At 33.1% G+C, this 26,706-nt stretch overlaps 1 protein-coding gene across 2 annotated transcripts in view; it reads right to left on the bottom strand.

Moving 5' to 3' along the window:
- Positions 1 to 26,706, bottom strand: part of LAMA4 (laminin subunit alpha 4) — a 174,786-nt gene that overhangs the window by 15,254 nt on the left and 132,826 nt on the right. For both annotated transcript variants that reach the window (XM_074310060.1, XM_074310061.1), the window contains exons 19-31: positions 25,325 to 25,498; positions 24,281 to 24,426; positions 22,522 to 22,684; positions 18,881 to 19,014; positions 17,628 to 17,799; positions 15,592 to 15,723; positions 14,029 to 14,171; positions 10,797 to 10,935; positions 8,291 to 8,428; positions 5,790 to 5,923; positions 4,456 to 4,620; positions 3,304 to 3,457; positions 494 to 678 (exon numbers count right to left, since the gene is read on the bottom strand). In XM_074310060.1, the coding sequence (XP_074166161.1) occupies positions 494 to 678; positions 3,304 to 3,457; positions 4,456 to 4,620; positions 5,790 to 5,923; positions 8,291 to 8,428; positions 10,797 to 10,935; positions 14,029 to 14,171; positions 15,592 to 15,723; positions 17,628 to 17,799; positions 18,881 to 19,014; positions 22,522 to 22,684; positions 24,281 to 24,426; positions 25,325 to 25,498 (1,979 nt within the window). The remainder of the gene's footprint in view (positions 1 to 493; positions 679 to 3,303; positions 3,458 to 4,455; positions 4,621 to 5,789; positions 5,924 to 8,290; positions 8,429 to 10,796; positions 10,936 to 14,028; positions 14,172 to 15,591; positions 15,724 to 17,627; positions 17,800 to 18,880; positions 19,015 to 22,521; positions 22,685 to 24,280; positions 24,427 to 25,324; positions 25,499 to 26,706) is intronic.

The raw sequence follows: 26,706 nt of genomic DNA, 5'->3' as shown, positions 1-26,706 counted from the left end.
CAAACAGGGTCACACAGTTAGGATGTGTCTAAAACTAGATTTAAACTCAGGAAGATGAATTTACCTGAATCTAGGCCCAACACTATCCACTGGGCCACTTAGCTTCCCATAAATTTTCTTCTTCTTTTTGGTGAGGCCCAGGGTCACATAGGCAAGCAAGTATTAAGTGTCTCAGGCAAGATTTTAACTCAGGTCCTAATGACTCCTGGGCTGGTGCTTTATCCATTATGCCATCTAGCTGCCCTAGCTTCCCCCAAATCTTATAGCCATTCTATAGCTATCATTATTCCTAGGAAAAGTATTTCATCTTTTTAAGTCTCTAGTTCTGCATTTCTAAACTTGGAATAATGATAGTCTCTTCCTTCCAGGGTTATTATCAGGCTTGAAAGAGATAATGTATAAAAAGCATTTTGCAACATTAAAAGTACTATACCATATATAATAAGCAAGTTATTATTGTTATTATTATTAGAAGGATTGGGTTTTACTTTACTTTTCAGCAAAATTTCCTTTTAAATGATCAAACTCCTGGCGGCTGTTAGCTGTCCCACCATATTGATAGGCATGGGAGATTGCTTTTGGACTGCTAGAAAGTTGACAGTGAGAGTCCCGGGAAATATTCTGTTTTAAGGTTTTCAGGCCAATTGGATTCCGAGGTGAGTCTTTATTTTTCTCATTCTGTATAAAAAAGTAAATGAAAAATCCTATTAAAATATAGAACTGAAATAGTAATAGACAAGATTCACTAAAAATTCATGTTTTTAAAAACTTTAAAAGTTTTATTCATTTTAAAATTTAAATACAAAAAAACAAAAAAGAAAAAGAACATTTTCATGTAAACAACACAACATAAATAGGAGATTCAGTATAAAACCATGAATTTTCATTTCACACTGTTTACTTTTATTTTTAGAAAATTATATAATAAATAACTTATAATTTTCAAACTACTTTTTTTTGAGCTTCCTTCTAAGTTTTCTTTTGTTTTCTGCTCTATACTTTTATTTTTTTCTCCCTCTCTAAAGCAGGCTAGCTTTAGATACACATATACATATTTGTGTGTATATTTGTATAAATATATATCTATCTATCTATATATATAGATATATGTGTACATACATATATCTATATATATAAATACATATATAAAATACATACATGAATACATATACCTACATCCACATCCACACATTCCATACTATACATATATCTTTCAGTTCTTTCTCTGGATATGGATAATATCTTCCTTGATAGATCCTTGGTAGTTGATTTAGTATTTATGACTTAACAATTGTTCTTAGAACAATATTGCTGTTGTGTATGATGTTCTCTTGCTTCTGCTCTTTTTTGCTCATTATTTAATGTACATCTTTATCTTTCTAAGATTAACCAGTTCATCATTTCTTATAGCACAATGGAAATTAGTGTTAACAAAATTAATCACTAATAATGGTTTATAGAAATGAAATGGAAACTTTTCCACATCTGAAACATTACCTCACAGTTTGTCCAGCTCTATCATTTTATAGGAAGGTTAAAGATCTTGCTTTAGGTTGCATAGGATCTGAGCCCAATGCCTCTGAGCCCAGCACCTGTGTTCTTTACTTTCCCAATTTGGTTTGCTGGTTTAACATAAGGACCATTGTGGGTCCTTGATAGTGTCATTGTTGCCTTATCCCTCCCCCAACTGGGTTCCAGTAGCCAAAAGGGCTACTTTGGATTTAGATCTGGATTTGGAATCAGGGGACCTAGATTTAAATACTCACTATGCCTCTTACTATTTAGATATCCTTGGACAAGTGAGGCACTTAACCTCTTTAAACATTAGTTTATTTGTTTATAAAAATGAGGGGTCTGGACTTAAGTGACCTCTAACGTTTCTTTCAGTTCTAAATTCTGGGATTTCTTCTTCTCTGAAATTGAGTATATATTTTGAAAGAATAAATAAAAACAGATATTGACAATATAATATGCTAGGAAGTAATGAACTAATAAGTTTTTCATTTTAAAGGAAATGCTGATGCAATTCAGTACATAAATTAAAATTGGAAATGAAATATAATTATTATTAATTCTTATTCCTATTAAAATAATTCCATATGTTTAAGAGCTTGGGATATAATAAGATTTTAAAAGATTGTCTATTTTAATTAAGCTTACTAGTTTTTTTTTGCTTGAATTTAAAATTGAGTGATTAAATAGGATCATAGGCTGATATTTTAATTTGGACTGAATTTCAGAAAATAGGTAAAAGAAAATCACACACAATCACACATACACACAAATTGACTATTATTCCATAGTATATCTTTTTGGTTATGATAATATTTTGATTCAGAGTTTTTCTTTTTGAAATAAATAATATTCCCCCTAATTACATAAGAATTTTTTATTTTTCAAAATACATGGAAAGATAGTTTTCAGTATTCACCCTTGCAAAACCTTGTGTTCCATACAAGGTTTGTGTTTTTCCCCTCCCTCTCCACCTACCCTCTCCACTAGAAAGCAAGTAATTCATTATAGATTAAACATGTGCACTTCTTCAAAGCATAGCCCCAATTACATGATAACCCCCCCCACAACCATCACCAATTTTAACACTTAAAAATGTTTCAAGCTCTGAATTCAATTCTTTTGTCACTCCCTATCCTCCCTGACACAGTAAGCAATCTGCTATAGTTATACATGTGCAATCATGTAAAACATATTTCCATATTTAGCCATTTGTGGAAGAAAACCTGAACATAATACCCCAAAATGAAAGAAAAAAAGAAAGTGAAAAATAGTTTGCTTTAATTTGCATTCAGACTCTATGTTTCTGAAGATGTTTAGCATTTTTCATTATAAATCCTTTGGAATTTTCTTGGGTCATCTATTGCTGAAAATAGCTAAAACATTCACAATTGATTACCATACAATATAACTATTGCTGTATAAAGAGATTTTCTTAATGAAGAGTTTGAATAGCCTCCATCAATACTGGAAAGGAAAACTCGGATTATGCTATAGGAGTTTACAGCCTATATTTTAATAATTAATTTTAGATAGGGAAAGAGGGATACATAGAAGTATTTTGATAAGTGTAATGGAAGATACCAGAGGGAGTGACATGAAGAGAACATATTTAACAACATCCTTGTATTGTAGAATCTTTTCTATAGCTGAATTGATGTTATGGTGTCAGTAAATGTCATCTTTCAAAAAATGTAATAAATAAATAAGTTCCATTGAACACTAGGCTCTCCAATATTATATTAAATAGTTGGTGAGGGGAAATTAAGAAAGTTTCTCAATACAACTTACCTTTTTGTTCTTATTTACTTTGGGCTTTGAGGAATTTTTTCCATTTTTGTGCAGGAGAGAAATTGGTGCTGTCTCAATGGGGCACTCATAAAGAGAGGTTTGCATTTTCTCAGAGTACCGTTGGAAATCTTCTACCTCTACATCCCTGTCCAACCTGTGTTGTGGGTTAAAAAATGTTTTTAAGGGCTCTTGAAAACTGGGAAATTAAATCACTGACATACTAAATTTATTGATAAAACATGACATGTTTAGTTTTAAATATTCATATAATCTCAGTGCCTGGAATATAGTAAGTTCTTAAATACTTTTTTGATTGATAGATCAATAAATCTAAAAAGGTCCCCTGGCTTCATTGTGATCTTAAGACACATTAAACCATGATTTAGTCAAAAAGCATTTTTCATGTGTGATCTATGTGCTTAGAACTTCTGAGAAGTGATAGCTGCTTTCTCTTTCAATATTTCTTTTGTGTGAGTTGAGATTCTTATGTGTAACTTCAACTCATTTCTCAATTCCTAAATTCACTAACATTGTGTTAAAGAACTAGCTGTATGCCTTTATTTTTATTTTCTATTAATTCAAAAATTTTAACAATAAAATTTTATATCTCTTGATATTGACAATTTTTTCCTACTACTCTCCTCCCATTGACCCATTCTGTATAATAAATAATAATTTTTAAGAAAAAAAGGAAGAAAAGGAAAAAAACCCAGCAAAACAAATCATTATATAAAAGAAGCCTGAAAATATACACAGTGTATCACCCTTTTGGACCCTGCCCATCTCCTCTCCCCTACCCCTGCAAAAGGGTGGGATTAAGAGTGTTCTATCTCTTCTTTTGAACAGCTTTAAATAAAGCTTTTGAATTTTTTTTTTTTTAAATAAAATCATCATCTAGGGCATTCCCTCTTGTAATATATGACTATTCTATTTTATTATAAAGTTTTAAAAGTTTCCTTTCTTTGAGAAGATCAATTATATAATCTTAGCATTAGAAGGAACCTCATAAATCATGCTTAGCAAATTTTACTCAAATGAAAAATCCACTGTACAATATTAATATTGTATTTCCTACTGGAAAAAATTATTCAGCAATGTTAGTAACTTCTTTCTCAGATACACTGGATAATTTATGATGGACATAAAACATACCTGGTGAAATAGGCGTTGCTTATGCATCCAGTGAAATTAACATACTGGGGACTGATTGGTGAGCCCCCAAAATAGAACTTGCTCTCTCTGGCGGGAGTCTGCTCTGTTTTTCCTTTGCTTGGATTATTTTTACCCAATTTGTCTTTATCCACGATGAGTTCATATCTACAAAGACAAAGGTTTCCTTACTAATTGCCCATTGGATATCTTATTCGGAATGAACAAGAAAATGGATAGACATTGAATTTGGAATCAGAGATGGGTTTAGGTCATGTATATGTCTGCTATTTGCTATTTGTGTGACCCAGGTCGAGAAAGTAAAGTGGGAACTACAATACTGTACTAGCTTTGTTATGAGGATCAAATGATCGGTTTTGTAACCATGAACCATGATAAATTATGTCATCAATTATTTGTTCTGCATTATTCAAAGAATCAATAACATATTCTTCCTGTCCTAAGCCTGAGATGTAAAGTAAACTAATAAAGCATCTAAAATCTAGATATGTCATCTTTCAAAAAATGTAATAATAGAATAAATAAGTGTCTGCTATGATCTTTTGGGATTTGTGAGACAAGTAGAACCCAATCATTACTTTTTGTCCATCTTCTAATATTGGTTGGAAGACCATTCACAGTTCTTTAGTTGTTCATATAAATAAAACCTGTTGGGTGGATTTTGATTATGGGAATGCATAAAGATGCTTCTTTTAAATGAATGCTGGAATTGACCCAGGAGAAAAGCAGTTATTTTCAGAACTGGTTTCTAGTCACTATGGTTTCCATTTTTTCTATCTAGAGATTTTATTCTTTCAAAAAACAAAATCAGAAGTTTCTAGCTTGAAGATCAGCAATTAAAGATTTTACAATAAAACACAGTTATAGGTTGCTTGATAATTAAATGTAGACTCTAAATCTTTTGTTTATTCACTTAATGCATATTCATAGAATGTCTGCCTTTTAGGTTCAAAGATATTCAAAGATTTGTTAAAAGGCAAATAATGTTAATTATACTCTAGGGTCTTAGAAAATTGGGAGGTGCTGATCTATATGTTTCAAGAATTCTACCAAAGACTCTATACTCTGATATTTTTGAATGTTAATAATTTAACATATATATATAAATGAACATATCTCCAAAATTAAGTTATATCTCTAAAAAAGAAGTCAAGTTGGCTTTTATTTGTCTGAACATATGAAGACTAGAGGTGTATTCTTTATATTAGGTAATAGAACAATAAGTCATATGTGTGCAATAGATTTGCTTGTATTTCAATATTTCAAGGGTAAAGAAAAAATATAGCAGTATAATAAGAAACACTAAAATGTTTTACCTTGTGGGTGATATAGAGGCAATGATGAAATGAGATTGACCATCATCGTACTTTTTATCTGTTGACTGAACTTTGATTCCCTTTACATTTAATATCACTGTTCCCTTATCCATGGAAATGGAGAATATATCTGACTGAAAAGTAAGAAGAAAAAGTTTAAGTATTGAGTCTAGCTATAGAAAACATTTACGAGTTATGTAATTTAAAAAAGTATCACTTACTAAAAGAGATAAAGGAGATTTTATTTTTCTGCTGACTTCCATTATAAAATTGGAGCCAGATTTCCATGAGGAAAAAAATAATTCTGTCACTTGAAAATTTTTGGTGAGGAAGGAGTTAAGGTGGAGTTCAGATTCATGTCATAGTGGAAACTATAGTCACCTCTTTTTCCTTGCAAAATTTGTCAAACTCTGGGTTTTCTACCTATTGTCAACCCTTTATTTATATTTCCCCAGAGACTACAGTTCTAAGGTCTTGGTCACCTAGGAGAAGTTGAGTAGACATTCATCTGTGAGTCAATGCAAAAAATGTATCTTCATGTACAATTGGGTGTTTATAGCTCCCAGAAGCTTTCCTCTTTGTTGTTGATCTGACCATGACATATTCCAGGCTATGATTTTGTTCTGTGATTCATCCCCTATTTCTTTTAATGTTGTGTTCAAGTACTTCATTTTAGTGGTCTAATTCAGATTCCCTTGTATTACTGTCACCTTTCTTCCAGAGCCATCATCTTTAGGTTTTTGATTTCAGCTTAATAAAAATACTAGCCTCAGTTTCTAATTCTATCCTTTGCTTAGTAATTTGGTTTGGGTATTCTGACTTGCACCCAAATTTAGGGATAGATGTCTACGTTGTGTCTCTCGAAACATACGAATTTTCTCTGTGCCTAAGGAGTCCCCAATCATCCAGGAGTTTTGCTCCTTTTTTGTTTTTTTGTAGTATTTATAATAGTAATAATCTTGAGATAAAATACTGAATTTTACTATTGAGCTGCCTATAACATATAGATTAATGTAAGGCTTTGACAGCTCTGGTTAAGCAGAATAAGTTTTTTTTGGTATATTTTTACCAATTCTTTATACACAAAATTTGAGAAATTCAGCGGAAAGAACATTGGAATTGGTGTTGGGAGACTAGTTTCGGAACCAGCCCACTCCAATTTTGTGATCATAAATGAGGTAGTTAACTTATTCTACATTTCAGTTTTCTCATTTGTAATTTAGGGATACTAATCATACTTTCTATCTTGTGAGGGCAGTGCTTCATGAAATTTAAAGAGCCATATATATGCAAATTTTGTTTTTTCTTGTTGCTACGGACATTATGGAATAAAATTAAGTGATTTGCCCAGAGCCATAAAACTAAATGTTTGAAGTACAATTTGAAGTTGTGTCTTCCTGACTTTATGTCCAGCATCTTTTGTTGTCTTTGATAGTCACTTTGGGGCCACATAGACAAAATAGTAAAGATTTGAATCCAGGTCTTCCTGAGGCTTGCTTCAGGCCATACTGCCTCTGGAATTCCCACAGGAGGCATTCATAGACAATGTAGTTCTGTGCTGACAGTTTGCTATCATAATTTGAATATACTCTAGGTCAAATCACATCCCCCAAGATATGATAAATATAAGTAATAATCTTCTGATATGACTTGGTTAGCTTATGGTGTGGGTGCTGCCTTCTAACATTAATAGGATAAAGTTGTTCTGCTGTAACAGATATTTTTTTCCTTGGCTTTCAAAACATTTAATATTTATTCTTTAAAACATCATAAAAAAAAAGAACAGAAGAAAGGAAAGAGTGAATCAGAGATAAGACTCAGCTTGCTCTCTCTTTATTACTTAGTCTTATCAACTCCTACTGAGTCTTCAGTGGAAGCTGCTTTCTGGAACAAAGAAGATTCTACCAATTGTGATGTACAAAGGCCTTATCTCAGTAGTAGAACTCACACAAATTGCTTCTGGTCAAATTTTTCTTGTCCATAGATAGGATATTTTTATATTGAACTCATTGGGGATGCTGCATATATAGGGGAGGTACATGAGAACTGAATCAACCCTATCTCCTCAATGAGCTTTGTATACACTGAAGCCTCAATTAATGAATCTCACTCAGTGGAGAAACCCCACTGAGCCACCTGCAGCTTTTGTATTATTGTTCTGTCGCAGAAATAAAATATTTCCTTAAGCTAAGTTCTAATGTTCTATAGCAGGCTTGGGAACATATGTGCATTCCTTTTGATTTCTTATAAGCTATAACATATATTGTCTTGTTCTTGATATGCATTGTAGAATTGCTGTATTTAGTTCACATTTTGTATGTATTATATGTACTTTCTGAAACTAGGTAGGATATCTATCTATCCATTCGTTTAAACACAAACACCTTAGATTTAAAGTTAATTTGAATTTATTTCTAGCTCGAAGTTATTTTTATTTTGGAATCAATGTGACAAATAGGATATGGAAGATTCCCTAATGTCCTTTAAAAGCAAATACTCACCCCTGCAGCATAATAGAGTAGTAGTCCATTGGGCTGCAGTGTCCGGAAATTAAAACCTCCTTCAAAGGCATCGAAGAAAGATATTTTCTGGCTTGAAGCAATGAAACCCTGTCCATTGAAATATGCTCTGCGGGATATCTGCGTGCCAATTAAAGAATACACATAGGGCATGCTGTAGTTTTAAAACAATTAGGAAATGCTAAAACCAATGCTACTTTTTAAAAATTTTAAAGTCTATATATGGTGAATTTTCATGTGAAAAAATTCCCATTTTCCCTAGTCAGCTTATAATGACATTTAGACATATTCATAGCCTGTCAAAAAAGCCTTTGAGCAAAAATAGTTATATAAGCTGCTTAATTAAAATGCTTCCCTGGGTCTTGGAAGAAATGTGACCTTGATGCAAAGACAGGTTTTGCCAAATAAAGATTACAGGCTATAGAAGGATATAATCTATTTTTCATTAAATATAGAAATGAAAGAGGCCTGCCAGCAATATGAATCTGGTGTACAATATGTCAAAACATTCAGAAAAGGCCAGTTTGCAACACTAAGTAACTTAAGAAATGAATTTGTTGTTTCTTTTCTTTCTCTCACATTTTCTTAATTTTCTTTCCCTAATCATCAATTAATCAACAAACATTTATTAATTGCTATCTATTGGTGCTATGCTAAATACCTGGGGAAAAAAAGAAAACACATTAAAACACTCATTGTTGTCAAGAAGTTCAGGATCCAATGGGAGAGATGACATTTTTTTTTTAGACCTAGTTCTATATGAGACACTAGAAGGGAGACATACTGTTTGGATTAGATAGATTTAAATGTTCAGATGAATTGAACTAGATTTTCTGCTGATTTTACCATATATTTGTTTTATTTTCCTAATTGTCTTGAGGAGACATAACTCAAATAGAAGATATTGGAAAGGGAAGGAGCAGGATTTGAGCAAACAGGAAAAGATATGGTAGAGGTTATTGTGATATATTGGGGTATAACCTTGAGGCTAGTTGCATAGTGCCCATTTGGGATTAGAGACCCAATGAATGTAATCTGGAAAGTCTATGTAAAATTTTTTGGCCTCTTTTTGTATCAGAGCAGAGGTCTGAATTATTATGCTATTAAATGATAAAATATTTTGATATTATCTAATATTATCTATATGTCTTATGCTTTTCTGAGTTTCTGAACTTTTTTCTATATTGTCTGCTGGCCTTTGCACATTAATTGCAAATTCCACAAAACTCCCCCCAATTTCCATTCAATTTCTCGTGCCAACCTTCATCATTTCAAAATACGATATAAGGAAAGTTGTGATGTGGAAGGGGTAACTATATATCATGAATTCATGGGACTGACATTGTTGATTGATGGTTAGGTCTCACTTCTTAAGTCTTCCAGAACATAGGCCTCTTGATCTGTTGGATAACTTAACTATGCTTGGAGGTAAGCTCACCCCTTTTGAGAAGCCTATATGATTTTTCCCTTTCTATTGGGTTTAGCTAATATTGCAGAAAATTTTTTTCCCTTGAAAACACTAACTAGTGTTAGTCTTTCCAGTGATTTGGATTTAGATGATATATATTTTTTATTTTTTTCCTGATTAATGAGTATTTATTTTCTCTCCTATATCCCACTAAGAGGAGAGGGAAGTCATAACAAATATGGATAGTCAGATTGTATGCTGAAAATGACTGGAATATGAAAAGAAGTACTCCCAGGGTACATTTTTACTCTGGGAATTTTTAAACCAGAACTTTATAATCATGTCAAAGACTACAGTATTTTGAAGTGTTGATTTGTGTCTAATCCTTCTTGTTGCCTGGAAGCATTCTAAGTTAGAGATGTGACAGGTTTTGAAGATAATTGACTGTAAGACATCACATACATCTGATGGTAAGTTTTATCAATTGTTTTCAGAAATATTTGCAGCTATTCAGATCTCACCAATTCAACTGAATTTTATCACATTAAAAATAAAAGGCATGTCAAATCATAAATTTATGTATCCAACAACTTAAATGTTACATAGCTGCTATGTGCAAGGAATTGTGCTATATTTTGTAAGGATGTCCTTAAGAAACTTGCTAGTGAAATCGAGTAAGTATGTTTATAGGTGTGCACATTGTCACTGTATGTCAGCTCTACTTAAGAGTTCATTCTAGAGACAGAATTCATTTGCTTCAGATAGAATTAGGCTCCTTTCAATCTTGTGAATGGAAGGAATAGGGCTTACAAATGAGTAGGTCCAGATGCGATGCTTCTAAAAGTATAAGAATAGAAGGAAGAGTAGCTTTCCCAAACTAATTATTTGAATTAACCTCATACTTACCTCTTTCTTTTGAAAAGGAAAGCAAGCAAAACAAATGATTTCCAAGGTTTTGTTAGGCTCAATGATTCTTTTTCTAGTTAGGAACTCAGAATTTATATACTTTTTCAGAGGAGGTAGACTCTGAAGATTTACAAATGATTTTAACTTCTTTCTGGCATATTGATTGATACTTACAAGTGAGTCTTCTGGGCAGCCATAACCAACTCCCAACGTTTCTGGCTGCTCCAATAAATTGAAATCCTTCTTTTGGAACTGGAAACCCTTCATGCAGCCCCTGAAGTTGACATCTAATGGAAGGTGTACTTTTATATTACTGCAAAAAAGAAAATCAGTTTAAATTCAATTATTCTAATTTAAATATTGCATAAGACATTCAGAACATAGATGTACCACTGAAAAGGACAGGATTTTTAAAATGACATAATTCTCATCTATCTCTCAGTAAAGTAAATGTGTTTATAAAACTAATTCTAAGCTCTAGAAAGAATTTGAAGTAGCTTTAATCTTCAGGCTATGTGTCATTTGATCATCTACACCAATCTTGAATTTGAATAGAACTATAAATATAGAACTTAAAATATAATTTAGAATTTTAAATTAATCTAAAGTTACACAATACTGACAAACTCATAGCCAAAGTTGAACTCATAGACCCCCATAGACCATCTTGACTTTATGTTTCTTTCGGGGGCATCACCATTCGCCCAGTAACTCATTATGGAAATTTTATTTTCCACCTATCCTATCACTCTTATCTCTCAAAGCTTCTCTAAATATTAATGTGATACAATTATTTGAAATAACAACTAAAAAAAAAGCAATAATAGGCTTTCTTAAAAGGGAGAGTTAAGAATGAAATAAGTGATAGCTTTGTTATATTTTCCCCTGATAAGATCATGTCTGAAATATTCCAAAGGAAGGCCAAAAAGACTGTGTGAAGACTACTAACTATCTTATATGAAGATTGGTGGAAAAAATTAGGGATGTTTTAGCCTAGCAAATGTCACTGGAAAGGTGGTGAGGTAGAAGACAGAACTTGAGGGGCAGAACTAGGAACAAAGGAAATAAATAATAGAGAGGAAGATTTTAATTTTATGTAAGGAAAAACTTTCTAATAATTACAGTTCTCTCATGAAATGGGCATCTCAGGTGGATTTTTCATGTTCTGGAGGTTTCAAATGGCAACCATGATGTCACTTGTTAATATTATAGAAGGGATTTCTGCTTAAATATAGATAGAACCAGTTGATTCCTGGGGTCTCTTCCAACTGTGGTGTATAAAAAGTTCAAGAGACATAGTTTTTGGATAATTAATCATTTTGTTACTCATGCTAGCAGATAATTAATAAAAAAGGACCAGTGGCATTCTTAAAATGCCAGAGAACCCTTATGGAACCCATTCAACACATATACTCTTGGAAGAATGAATGTGTCTGGTCAACTCTGATTGGTTTACAACTAATGAGAAGAATAAATATTATAATGAGAGGGGGAGCTATTCTAATAAGGGTTTGGGGGATGGGGATCCTGATCACTCTCACTCTTACACCACCCCTAGCCTTAATCTAGACAAAGGAAATCCTCTCCTCCCAAAATGCAGAGTGGAACACAATGGGCCAGAGTTCACCTTAGATTAATTTTTTGGTAAGATTTTCTAGTTGGTAGGTCAGTAATTTTACCTACATAAGATGGTCTAGGTAGGGTATATTTTGGAATGGTCTGGGATCTCCTGAATAATTCATTATTTAATAATAATTTCTCTTATAACCCTGTGATTTGAGAACACACATTTGTATATGGATTATTATAGCAGTAACATTATTAAAGAACCCCATAGATCACTAATTAAAGAAGGTCCATTAATATCAGATTTTAGAAGCTCACAAGAAACCCTATTTTTCCCCTGTGATTTTTGGTTTTTAGAAGACATGCTAAGCTGCTTTCAGTAGTTCTTTTTGCATATGTCAGTGCTTCTGAAATGGTGGCAAGGAAGGTATCCTAGGGGTTCTTAACTTTTTTCTACTTGCGACTCCCTTTTACGCAAGTAGTTTTTACATGACTCTGGGCATATAGGTATATAAAATAGGCACACAAATCAAACATTTGTTGATAATAAATCATAACTACCATAAATAATTGCAAGACCCCATATGAGTTCACAACCTATAGGTTAAGAAATTGGATCCTAGACTGTAGTGCCATATTGAGCAATGTCAGCAAACATGTATCAAGACATACCATGTGAAGTAAAGGTAATATAAAGATAAATGTTGGGGCAGCCAGGTGGTGCAGTGGATAGAGTACCAGCCCTGAAGTCAAGAGTACCAGAGTCTCAGACACAACACTTCTTAGCTGTGTGACCCTGGGCAAGACACTTAATCCCAATTAGCTCAGGAAAAAAAGAAACAAAGATAAATGTAAAAGTCTCTGTTTTCAAGGAATTTGCATTCTTTTGGGAGTGATTGCACATAAAAGAATACATACAAAATAGATACAAGGTATTTTAAGGAGTTATGGCACTAGCAGTTGGGGGTGAGAGAGAAGGTTTTCATCTAGAAGCTACTGATTGAGCTGAGTTTTTTAAAGAAAGACAGAGATGAGGAATATAATCAAGGCATGGAAGATGGCCCTTGTAAAGCTTAGAGATGAGAGGAGTTCTGTGTGCAAGGAATGGTAAGAAGGCCAGTTGCATTTTATACTAAAAGAAAGGGAATAGTGTTTAAATATTTGCCTAAAAACTCGAGCAGGCAAGTGCTCACATGGAGGGAAGAAGTGACTCAAGGACGCTCTCAATGTCTCTCTTTAGAATGTTGGAATCTGTTGCATGACATAGGAGACACTGGCATAGGTCTGCCCAGCATGGCATGCCCACGGTCAGAGGGTGCTGTGCTCTATACGCAAAGCAGAATCACAATAGCTCAAAAGAAATGTGAGATGCACACATTTAGAATCATCTCCCCTCCAAATATTCATATGGACTATTTGTTCCAGACCAATGGTAGAGCCTTCCAAGTTTTTATTGGTCAGATCAGTCACAGTTGCATACACTGTACTTTGACTCCAAAGATACTGATATCATTTTGATTTTCAAGAGCAAAGGACAATAATAAACCAGAAATTTAGACTCTAGCTAGGTTGTGAAAGGCTTTAAAAATTAAACAAAATAGTTTATATTAGATTCTACATAAAACAGTGAGCCCCTGGTCTTTACTGCATAGAAGAGTAATGTGGTTAGATTAGAACCTGAGGAAAATCACCTTGGTACCTATAGGAGACTTGAGAATGCAGGGAGACCAATTAAGGAGGCTTCTGTAACATCCCAGGTGATAGATAATCTATACTGTATATAAATCACTGGTGTTTTGCCTAGTATATGAATAGATACTGATTTAATCACAGAACTTACCTGGATTGTAACACTTCTGGAGGAGCTCCTCCAATGTATATATCTGTAAAAGGTATTTTCATTTTTTCATTATCCATGCTTTTCACATGCCTTCTGTCAACTACCAAAATCATTTTTTTATCATTGTGGTAAATGATTGAAATCTGAAAGGAATAACAGCACAGTCAAGGCCAATTTAGGAAATCAGTAGATCAGAAATGAAGTAGTTTGTTTAAGTATTTGTACCCAGGCTGGGAAATCTTTATCAGTCCCCCAATGCTAAAACCTTTTTCTTTCAGATTACCTTCCGTCTACTAGGTATATATCTGGAATAAGCCTAGTTATTCATGAGTTGCCTTCTCCATTTGAATGTAAGCTCTCTAAGGGCAGGGACCTGCTTTTGCCTTTTTTTGTAGACCAACCACTTAACCTAGTACTTGGCCCTAACTGGTGCAGTAGATAGAGTTCCTCTTCAAATCTGACCTCAGACATTTACTAACTGTATGATTTATCCTTGTTTACCTCAGTTTTCTCATCTGCAAAATGAACTGAAGAAGGAAATAGCAAACCACTCCAGTATCTTTGTCAAAATAAATTCATAATGTCAGGTGATACTGGACAACAACTTTGTAAACATTTAATAAATACTTGTTAACTGACTGAATCCAGTCAGTTAACAGGTACGTATAAGCAGATGCAGGTGCATATAATGCAGTTCTACCACAAGCATGCCATCTTCTCTATGCTGCTTCTGAGTCGTGAGTTTGTTCACTGGAAAGTGGGCATAATAAGGTCTCTATGCAGACTGAAGATGGTTGGTGAGATGCTGGAAAACTATTCTCCCCTCTGGGCCTCGATGACAGCTGTAAGCTGTTTGCATCTTGGTTGCATAGTAACCATCACTTCTGATTTAGTAATTATTCTCTAAGCCAGGAAAATTGCTATTGCTTTCCTCTTTTATTAAAAACAGAACTCTAGAAATGAAAAGGAATGACATTCCCTAACTGCAAGTTTTTCCCAAAGCTCACTGAATTTGAAAACCCTCATTTTTACCTTTCAGGGGCTCCGTTGAAACATGTAATTCTAAGACAGTTTACAGTGAAGACAGAGCTGATCTTAATTACTGTCCTCCCCTGGGAGATATTATGATATACTTGTATTATACATATTCGTGTATTTAATAAATACTATTATTTACACACGACTATGTGCCAGGCATTGTGCTAGGTACTGGAGATACAAAGATTAAAAAAAAAAAAGAAAAAGACATGATCTCTACTCTCAAACAGCTTAAGCTTGTTGATTGATTGATTGATGTTTTGATGAATTATATTTAGAGCTGACACAAGCCCTTTAATCAACAAGACATGTCAATAATGCATTTTTTATGAAAGCTATCAATCCTTATTTAGGAACTAGTGTGTTGGCATTGGATAAAAGGTGAATGATCTATGTTGTGCCTTAATGGAATAGTCCATTCCATTTCATTAGTAGGAAAAGCTGCTTATGGGGACAGACGTTTCAAGCAATGAATCATTTTAATTCATTTGATTAATTCAGAATTAGGTCTTCAATTATTGTTACCTCATGGTATTTTGCATCATTAATTGGTGCTTTCTTCTGGGAGTCTTCAAGATGCACAGGGCCATTGCTGAACCCAAAATCATAAAATACATTCAGGTAGCCATTTCTCATCTCCAGGCTGAAAAATGTACTCTGTGGACACAAGACAATATTGACGATGATGGACTTCTATGGGACATAAATCATAGTAAGTCCTTATATGTCTAGTGAAACTACTTCTACCAAAACATCTGTGAAACAACTGCTATTTCCTAACTTAATATGATCTTTCTTCAAATACCAATGTATTGTACTAGTCAAAACCACTATCTGTTCTGGTATTCATCACTCTACTTAATGAATCCTTGGGAAGAGTTTTGAAGCTTAATTACATTAAATAGATCATTTTCATTTCCTGAAAACTGAGTAAATTGAAGTCTATGAACTTAACTTCTTTGTTTTTTCCAATAACATATGAGAATTATCATAGAATCACAGAATGGTAGAGTTAAAAGTAGTCTCATAAACTATGTAGTAGTCTAACCCAAATCTACAAGGGCCTCCCACTGAAAAATACTCACCATATAATCACTTACTCTCTCCCAGAAGATCTTTAATTAGGAGGAACCTCCTGAGGCAACTCATTACACTTTTGTATAGTTCTAATTGTAAAAAAAAAATTTTTTCTCCTAGATGTCAAGCATAAATTAGCCATTTTAATTTTTTTATTTCTGTTCTCTGGGGGGCAAACAACACATCTAAAGTCCATTTCTTCATGACAGCCCTTTAAGTACTAGGAGATAACCAGCAATTCTCATCCTTCACATTTTTTTTTTTCCTATAGGTTATACATCCGAGATTCCTTTAATCAGTTTTTGTGTGAAATATTCTCAAGGCCCTTCACCAACCTGGTTACATTTTTCTGGCTTGTAGCTTATCAATGTGTATGCTAAAACATGGTGACCAGAACTGAACAAAATACAAAGACCATATTAGACCAGCAGAGCATAAGGCCCCTTTCACTTACTTGTTCCTGGAAGCAATGGCTTTCAACATAAATGGAATTCACATCAGCGGTTTTTGGTTACAACATTATATTGCTGCCTCATTTTGAGTTTTCAGTACACTAAAGCTTGCCTCTAACTAATCATGTCTTGTATTTCTGAACATAATTTTTTTTAACTTAAATTATGTTAGACAATGACTTACCCATCAAAATAAAATGAGAATTACTGAAATCAAATGTACACTGAAAAGAACCTTAAAACCAATAAATGAAAAAAAAAAAAACAACTTGCCATTGACAGCAAATTGACAGAAAGAAAAAAAAGAATAGAAAAAGGTGACAAGGAATTAAGAATAAAATGATTCCTAAATTTCATTTGTAATCTGCCAGTGTATTACTAAATTTACAATAATAACCACAATATTATTGTAAATTTTGACCACATATGTTCTAATAACAACATCATTTTGTATTAGTTAAACAACTTCTTTACTATACAACTATACTGGAGGTGTTTTATATTAAAATTCAGAAGTAGCAAGATTCAAATAAATATGTAAAGCCATGGAATTATGACATAGTTCCTATTTCCAAAGTATAGTGGCCATCAGAGGCTTCTTTAGGAAAAGTGAAAGGTATTTTAATCCTCTTGCTCAAATTTTGCTAGAGCCTGGAACACAGGAGGTTCTTAATAAAGGCTTACTAATAGATTGACAATATTGATATTACTTGAGGTCCTATTCTCATATTTTGTTACTTATTTTTCATTTTTCTACTTATTCTACACTTTGTTTTAGCAGCATAGAAGCATTAAGAGGATATCATCAAATTACAGCCAACGATATAATGCATGGTCCATTTATTTTAAAGAACCGACTTATTTGGTGTTATTGCTATCTTAAAAATAACCAACTTTTTCTTCAAAAGTTGAAATGCAATTTGATGACAAAGTATGCTTCTCTAAGGGGAATTCTTTACAGTTATATTCATGCGAACTAAAGAAAACATAAAAATAGAAATGGCATTATTAAAATGCAGAATTGTTACTCACCCCATTCACCATGAGGAGCACCAATCCATTGGCTGTTGGTGTTCTAACTTCAATGTCAAAACGTGTCACTTGTCCAAATTTTCCTCTCCTTGTGATATCCCTTACCACTGCATAACTTGAACCATCAAAGAAATAACTGGCAGCCCGACTTTGAGTGAAGGCCAGTTTATCCCTGAAAGAGTAATGTAAAAAACAAAATGAATAAGATTACGAGTATCTTTTGTTCTACTCAAGGGAAGGGAGATGCTAACTATTCAATCTGGTACCTTCTTTTAATGTTCCTCACAAGATCTTGGTGGGGCACCACTATTTCCATTAGAGTAAAAAGGAAGAAAAGTTAGGAAAATGACTTGTACAACCAGAGTGTTTTGTCCAGGCCCATACACTAAGAGAGTAGTAAAATTACTTAACAGAATATTAACAGAGTCTCAAGTTTCACTCTAGGGTTGTTTCCTTCTTAGGTCATGTGACATACAAAAAGTTTGAAAAACAATTTCTGGGTAATTAAAATTTATTAATTATGGCTGGGGAATAATTAATAAAAGAATGATCATTTGGGTAGCTTTCATAAACCAAGGATGGATCATGGAGGCCTATTGACATGTATGCCTTTAGAAAATTGGATGTTCCTGAGCCAATCAATTCTGATTGGTTGCCAATGAATGAGAATGAATATTATAGTGAAAGTCTTGAGGATATGACTTTGATATATCATTCTTATTCCCACACCATCCTCAGCCTTATACAATCTAGACAAATGTTCCTGCCCAAGCTGGAGCAGAACACAGTGGATCCGAATTCACTCAGATTAAATTCTTTTTACTCTTTAATCAGAATTAATGTTCAATAGTTGGGTGGAGGCTAAATAAGACTGAAGAGAATGTTAAAATCCAATCTCATTATCAATCCTATTCTTCAGGGACTGATTTGACCTAATAGAGAATGATGAAATAGGAAGGGATAAAACCTTAATCCTTATTCAATAAAAAAGAAATAATAATTTCTCTCACTTCATAATACTATAGAACCATATACTTAAAGCTGGAAGTTGTAGAGTATTTCTTGTCCTGCTCTCTTGACTTGCTTTGTACACAGGAAGAAAAACTTAAGGAGACAAGTATGACCTACTATGCTAGTTCAAAACTAGCTTTGATGAAGGAAGAGTGGATGTAATAAACCTCTGTTTGTACCTGACCTCTTTTAGATTTTTCTGTAGTTGTGCAGGACTTTCTATACTCTTAACCATATCTTACCTTGCACTGGGTATTGATTTTGAAGGGTCCATGTTGTAGATGTGCTTAAAATTATATAAACTGATCACCTCATTATTCAAAGTGGCCAATTCCAGGTAGCCAATGAAACCAGGCAGGTTCAAACTAGCAGGAAGCTGTGTTGTAGAGAAAAGGGAAATAAAAAAACACACACATAGACATACAAAACAAGACCTCCAATGCAGGGGATTGTGGACTTAATGGCAGGATCTGGGGGACTTTAGGACTAATAAAAACCCTAGAACAGAAATGATTGAGTAAAATAACTTAACATTTCCACTGACATGAACATCTAGATTGTGGGAGTATTGTGTAATCCCCAAACATCTAGTCAAAAGTGAAAAATTTTGTGAAGCCTGTATATACCTAGATATCACAAAAACAGACAATTTCTCAGATCTGGAGAGCAGAGATAATTTAATTTAATTTAAATTTTTTTTTTTTTTGGTCTTGTGTCCTCAGGGCTAAACAGTCTTTAGCACGTATTAAATGTTGAATAATTGTTTATTGATTGATTGATTCTTAAATATTTCCTCTAGGTCCCACCTGGGAAGTATGAGCAGTCAGTTAAAATTTTTATGTGGCTCTCCTGGACGGAAATGATATTTAATTATTTAACACAAGGGAGTTGGAAGGCAATTACTAGCAGAACTATCAAGGGCAGATGAGGAAAGGATGTTTGCTCTGTGTGTGGTGCTGTTGAGAAGCTTTTTATTCTTTAAAAAGCAACCTATTAGCTAGTCTAAGTGTCATCAGTATTCATAGAACAAAAATGGTAAGTTGAGAAGGGAAAGTTACAATGTTGCAATAAAGCAGTTATTTCATTTTGATCAAACAAACCTTTATTTAAATCCATTGTGTTAGATCTTAGGACTATAAAGAAGCTTAAGATCTTTACTAAAACTCTTACAGCCTAATGGGGTGTTGGAGGTGAAAGAAATGATATGTATACAAGTATGTGTGATGCAAGAGAATATGTGCTAAAGGCAAACAAGATCTGTACAAAGTGTTTTGAGATGATTTGAGGAGGAAGAGATTTCTTTCCTCTGTGTGTGTTTTGGGTAAGGGTGTGATTAGGAAAGACTTCATGGAACAGGTGGTACTTGAACTAGATTTGTATCCAATTGGTACAATAGATAGAATTGTGTCTAGAATTAGAAAAACTCATATTCCTGAGTTCAAATCCCATCTCATACATTTACAAGCTGTGTGACCCCACTCAAGTTTTCTGTATACCTCAGTTTACTCATATGTAAAATGAACTGGAGAAGGAAATAGCAAATCCCTCCAGCATCTTTGCCAAGAAAACTCCAAATGAAGTCATGATGAATCAGGCATGACTGAAACAACTGAACAGCAGCAGCAATAACAAAATTCTTGTCCTTGTGGAACACAAGGTGTAGTCAAGGGATATACAGAAACATGGCTCAAACTCATAATGATATGAGAGCCATCAATCTACACATGAAAGCCCTACAGGCCATATGTTAATTTAATTTTAAATTTAATTAAAGAGTTTAAAGAGTAATATTATCTATGCTTTACTGTATTTTTATTATTTTATTGAATATTTCCCAATTATAGTTTAATCTAATTCCAATGATAATTAGGTGTATTGTGGATTGTAAGTGGCTTATGGGCCATGTGTTTAATACTTCTGGTATTATATACTATACTATAGTGCAAAAATAATGCAAAAAAAGACATGTCATTCTATGTCTAGGAACATTAATATAGAGATAGAAGAACACAGAACATGTTAGTTTAGAGAAAAAAATATATATTTGGATGTATCTGGTGGGGAAGTAATAAAACTAAAAAGTTAAAATGGTACCTGCTGGTGAAGGGGTAGAATTTTAGGCAAAAGAATTTAATTTTTTCTTATTAGGAAAAAAAGAACTCAACCTATCTGAGCAGAAAGAAAGGAAGAAAAGAAACAAGCATTTATTAAATGCTTATTATAGATCAGGCTTTAAATTAAGTGCTTTATATTATCTCACATGATCCTCATATCAACTCTGGGAAGTATGTACTATCATTATTCCCATTTTATAATTGAGGAAACTGAGGCAGAAGTTAAATTACTTGCCTAAAATTACATAGTAAGTTTCTAAGGCTTGATGTCAGATTTTTCTGACTCAGCACTCTATCTACCAAGCCATCTTGATGCCAGAGTGATGACTATCTTTACTAAAACTGCTTACAGCCTAATGGGGTGTTGGTAGGTGAAAGAAATGATATGTATACAAGTATGCATGATGAAAGAGAATATGTGCTAAAGGCAAACAAGATCTGTACAAAGTATTTTGAGATAATTTGAGGAGCAAGAGATTTCTTTCCTCTGTGTGATACTATATCTATCTATCTATCTATCTATCTATCTATCTATCTATCTATCTATCTATCTATCTATCTACATGTTATCTTTCCTATGTGATATAAGCCCCTTGTAGGCAGGGCTTGCTTAATTTTTGACTTTGTATTTCTAATACCTATTATAGAGGAGAGTAGATACTTAATAAATACTTATCACTTAACTGATGAATTGGTTGATCAACTTAATGGGACACTATATAACTGTTTTTTAAGTCCATATTTATAAAGGACAAGTTTTAAACTTTAACTTGGTCTGCTCAGTGAACTTACTTTCCAAAAGTGAACGTTCTATATAGTTAACTAACTTCCCCATTCTTGGATCATGTGTTTATTTCCTTAATAAGTCTCACAGGGCACTTTAGAGTCTTGTTATTTGTTTATATTCTTTATAAATTATATTTATTTGTGTATATGTTCTTTTTACTATGTGCTTCCTCTAGTACCTAGGTCAGGGCATTGTATAAAGTGTCTGCTTAGTACATATTTAATGAATAAATGAATTCCTATTCCTCATTAGTAAGTGGGTATTTTAATTATGAATTAGTCTTTGGTGGCTTGGTTATGATGAATCAATCCCCTAGAGTCTTCTAATCCCTAGAAAAACTGAGTGCAGAATTTGCTAAACTAAGCACAAGATTGTGATGTCGCTAACAAGATGTAGGCTACTTTGTGGTCCAGGCCAAATTAGATAGTCTTGTTGTTATCACACGTTATTTCATCACCTATGGAGACATCTGAGTAAGAATTAGTAGAATTTCAAAATTTACATTCTTGGCAAAGAATGGAATTATTAATAATGGGTTGAAAGTTTGGCATATTAGTGGCAAAGTAAATAAAAATGAAACAGATCTCTAGATGCCACATTCAGTGTCCTCGTCACTAAACTAAGGTACCTCTTTATGGGAGTTTCAGATCTGTGATTTCATGGTTGGGGAGCTTTCCAATGAGGAACTAAATGTAAATTGGCAGTCTTTATCATTTTATAGTCTTAGAGAGTGGCCTGAGGACAATAAGAGCTTAACTGCCTTGCTCCTTATGTATTAGACATGAATCTGATCATTTCATCCCTAGGCCTGCTTACTGGACACTGACTCTTAAGCTGCTGCTTCTAATGAAAATTAGGGTCACCTTGTAACTGAATCATTCTAAACCTGAGAGGTTTGTAAGAAAAATTGCTTAAGAATTAAAAGTTACCAGTGAGAAAAAACACCTTTAGCCAAATATCTAGTAGTTATAATTTGTCTTACCTTAAAATTTGGCGGCACTCCTCCAACATAAAAGACAGTATCCTCTGGGCTCAAATCTAGGAGAGAGTCATCACCAGAGACTTCTCCTTTCTTGATAAACTTTTCTTCAGCTGTGCTGGTTAGGCTTGGAACTGTTAGAAATACTTTCCCATGTTTTCCTACCCTGTTGAGATAAATTCAGTTTGATTAGAAAAACAGTTATCAGGCACCTACTATGTGTCATCTATTATACTAGGCCCAGGATATAAAGATTAAAAAAAAACAACAAAACCAAAAAGCTCTCAAAGAATGGTTTACGTTTATTGACCAAATAGAACCTATGAAAGACTCTCTCTTTCTTTATGTAAAAATGTTTTTAGCAGATATATATTTTTTTGTTAAAAGGCAATGGTTAAATTTTATAGTAATAATAAAAATCCACAAGCTCCAGAAATCAGTTAAGGGAAGAAAAGACATTTTGTCTTGAATAAATTCATGGTCTTATTAGCTAAGATCTAATAAATAGGAAGTATCCTAATTGAAGGTAATTTCTCTTAAAATTTTTTTCCTAGAAGAAAAAAAATGAAGAAAGCAAAAATTGGGATGGATAAAAGAATGTGAGAAAATATTCAAGCAGGAAGAGAAAAAAAATGTACAAGATACAAATAGAAAAAAAAAGTTCCTGATAATTTTCTTTTTCTTCCTGTATGTGTATTTATGTATATTTATATACATATCTATCTATCTATCTATCTATCTATCTATCTATCTATCTATCTATCTATCCATCCATCCATGAAAATAAGGAATCCTGTGGACACATTATTTAAATTTGCATGACATATTTCTATTGGATTGGAGCCAATAATTGTATTTTACATTATTATAACTTCAGATAGTGGCTACTTCAAGGGATTTATTATTTGCACTGTTAGAACTTCTTGATTTTCTTTGGTTTCAGTTGTATTCTATTCTTCATAATTCCATTTGAGACTTTCTTGACTAAGATACTGGAGTAGTCTGTCATTTTCTTTTTGAGCTCATTTTACAGATGAAAAACTAAGGCAAACAGGGTCAAGATAAAGTGATTTGCCCAGAGTCACATAATAATGTGTGTCTGAGGCTGTATTTGAACTCAGATCTTCCTGACTCTAGGCCTGGTGCTCAATCCACTGTGTTACCTAGTTGCCAATCAGGATATAAATGTCTATCTTTTATCATCTGTCTACTCTATCTTAAAATGGCATTAGAGACAGGGTCTTATAAGATAAGGATGTATCTGTATATATTTATATAATCACAAGTTTTACTATACTCAGAAGAATAAAATAAAATTTTGGAATACTACTGTGCTGTATGAAATGATGAGCAAATTAATTTTAGAAAAACATAGAAAACTTTGCATGAAATAACAAAAAAGTGAAATGAGCAGAACCAACAACAATACTGTTCAAAGAATAACTATGAACTGCTAAGCTATTCTAATACTTAGATCAAAGGACCTGTGAAGGAAGATGCTATCTATTTTCAGAGAATGAATTGATAAGTAGAAGTGTGCAAAGTATGTTTTCTATTATATCTTTAATATCTTTATATTAACACATCTATATATCATATATCTATATTTATCTGTATCTGTGAAATGATGGTCTTCTCTCATATGGAGTGGGAAGGGAGAGAGACAGTTCAGAACATAAAATGTAACAAATTTAAAAAAGGAAAAAAAAAGAGGCTTCTTATAAGATTTGCAAAACAATCTATATCAGCCATTCATGGTTACCTTTCAATTTTGACAATACTGAAGTGGGCTGGCCAAGTGCTGACTGGTTTAGAGTCTAGAGGAATCTCCACATCCTTGTTTCCCAGATTATAAATGTATACCAGGTTATCATTTTTGATTGCAAGGCCCATATAATCACTTTTTGCCTGAAACAAGAACAAGGCTATTAGTGGAATAGTTACAAATCATGTTTTCTGTCTTTTATAATTTGTATTCCAATTCAGGATTGCCAATGCAGGCAGTGTTTAGATTTGTGTGAGAGCAGCCTACTTTATTCATGTAGGTTTGTTTGACTATATTGGAACTGGCTCCAGACTGCTGATAGCACCCTGGGAATAGAACTGAGTGACTGCAGATGTGTTTCAATTTAATTCTGAAAAGGAGTATACTGGAACTGTTTGGTTGATTAAGGGAGCTAGTGCTGATTGATAGCATAACTCAAGACACTTTCATACGATATTTTGTGGTAATATAATATCAACAAACAGAGGTTGTTTTAAAGATCTGTGCTCCTGAAAGGTTTATTTGAAACTCCCAGGGGTAGCAGTTAAAAGTTCATGTAAAGTGACTCCCCCAAAAAAACATACATTGAAAAACAATTACTTGTCTTTGAGTCGCAAATTGGGTCTTTATCATTAAGTTCAGAATCATTTTGGATGAATCCATTCCAAGGTAGAAATTTTGTATGTTTGGAGATATTGCCTTAGGATAATAGAAAAAGAACTGGAAGGCGACTTGCAGGTTATTTAAATAGGGGTTCAGAGATAATGGATTTAGAAGTAGAAGTAGTAGTGGAGGTGGAATCCAAACTTCCATGTTCTAAAGAAAAGAAAATGGAAGTCTAGAAACCCAGGTAACTTTGCCAATGTTATAGAAGGTCATACTTTCTCAAAGTAAGGGACAGAACTGGAATATGAGTCCAGGACTCCTATCTCTAAATCCAGGGTACTTTATATAATGTTCCAGAAAAAGAGTTTAAAAATTTTAAACCTTTCTTTTATATGCTTTATAACTTAAGTTAAAATAAAACTTGATTATGCTTACATTTTTGCTTCCAAGATATAAGATAAATCTATCTGTATTCTCATTCTTCACTGCTGACTTTGCTGGAGGTTTCATGTACAGGCTCATGGAAGTAAAAGCTTTTAAGTCATCCACGCTAGTTTTGGTGTTGACTTCAACTGCTGACTGACCATCAAACATCATGGAGACTTGAATCTAGAAACAGAAAATGTCATATTAGATATTGAGTACAAAGTAAGAACTGTGCTCTGGGAAAATTAGTATATTGATCCCTGTTTTTTTCTCATCCCTTCTTCCTTGTCTCCATCTTTGGTCATTAGATTCAATTCAAATCAATTTTATTGAATCTCCAATATTTGCAAAGTGAAAGGTGCTGCAGATAATGCAAAAATTAGTAAGATAAGGTCCATATTCTCAAGGGATTTGCAATTTATGGGGTAATTAAGTGTATAGATAGTTATAATGTAATCTAGGGACAGGAACTGGTGATTTATGATTTCATTTATTTAGGGAACTGTCAGATGAAGAAACTGATCTACCAGTTCAGCTTATTATCTTTCCTCCAACTTTGAGTCTTAGAGTTAACTAGGATACTGAGAGGTTGTGATTTATCACATATATTGTCTGTGTCAGGTATACAATAGTTTCAAAAAATCTTAGTGCAATTTTTCTATAAAAGCTTAAAACTGGAAAAAAACCTTTGCTATATCATAAATATACATATAATTATATGTATGCATTATATAACATGCACATATAAATAAATTTACATATTTACAATAAATATATTTACAAATATATTTCTGTATACTACAAATGAAATATATTATGCATATAAATATATAATTAAATTTATTTATATAAGTATATATTTAATACTTAAATATATATTTCTTCAATTTTAAACATTTTTAGAATCCTGAATTCAGCGAAATTATTGGTTGAGTAAGCACAATATATAGTTATATTTTAGTCATATATTTATATAATTACATGTTTATGTGTATCACATATAAATACATATAATACACATATAACATATGCATTACATATAATTACATATAATAAATATATATGTTTACACACACATTTTAGGAGGAACTGTAATCTTATTATTGTGGGTAACTTCCAGTGTAGAAACCCCTCCGCTAATGCAGATCAACGACTTATCTGTAATTTTCATATTATAGAGTTTCCTGGGGACACTTAGAGGTTAAATGACTTCTCTAGAGTCACATAACTCTATGTAAGGAATGTAAGGAACATATTTTTCCTGTTGTCAAAGCTATTTATTCATCATGCAATTGTGTTATATGAAATAACTAGGGGGATGGTTTTGGAAAAATGTGGAAAGACCTATATGAACTGATGCAAAGTAAAGGGGGTAGAACCAGGAAAACAAT

This window comes from Sminthopsis crassicaudata, chromosome 4 (genome assembly GCF_048593235.1).
Source record: "Sminthopsis crassicaudata isolate SCR6 chromosome 4, ASM4859323v1, whole genome shotgun sequence".
Lineage (NCBI taxonomy): Eukaryota > Metazoa > Chordata > Mammalia > Dasyuromorphia > Dasyuridae > Sminthopsis > Sminthopsis crassicaudata.
Note: the sequence above shows the minus strand (reverse complement) of the source record. Positions and strands in the feature narration are given on the sequence as shown.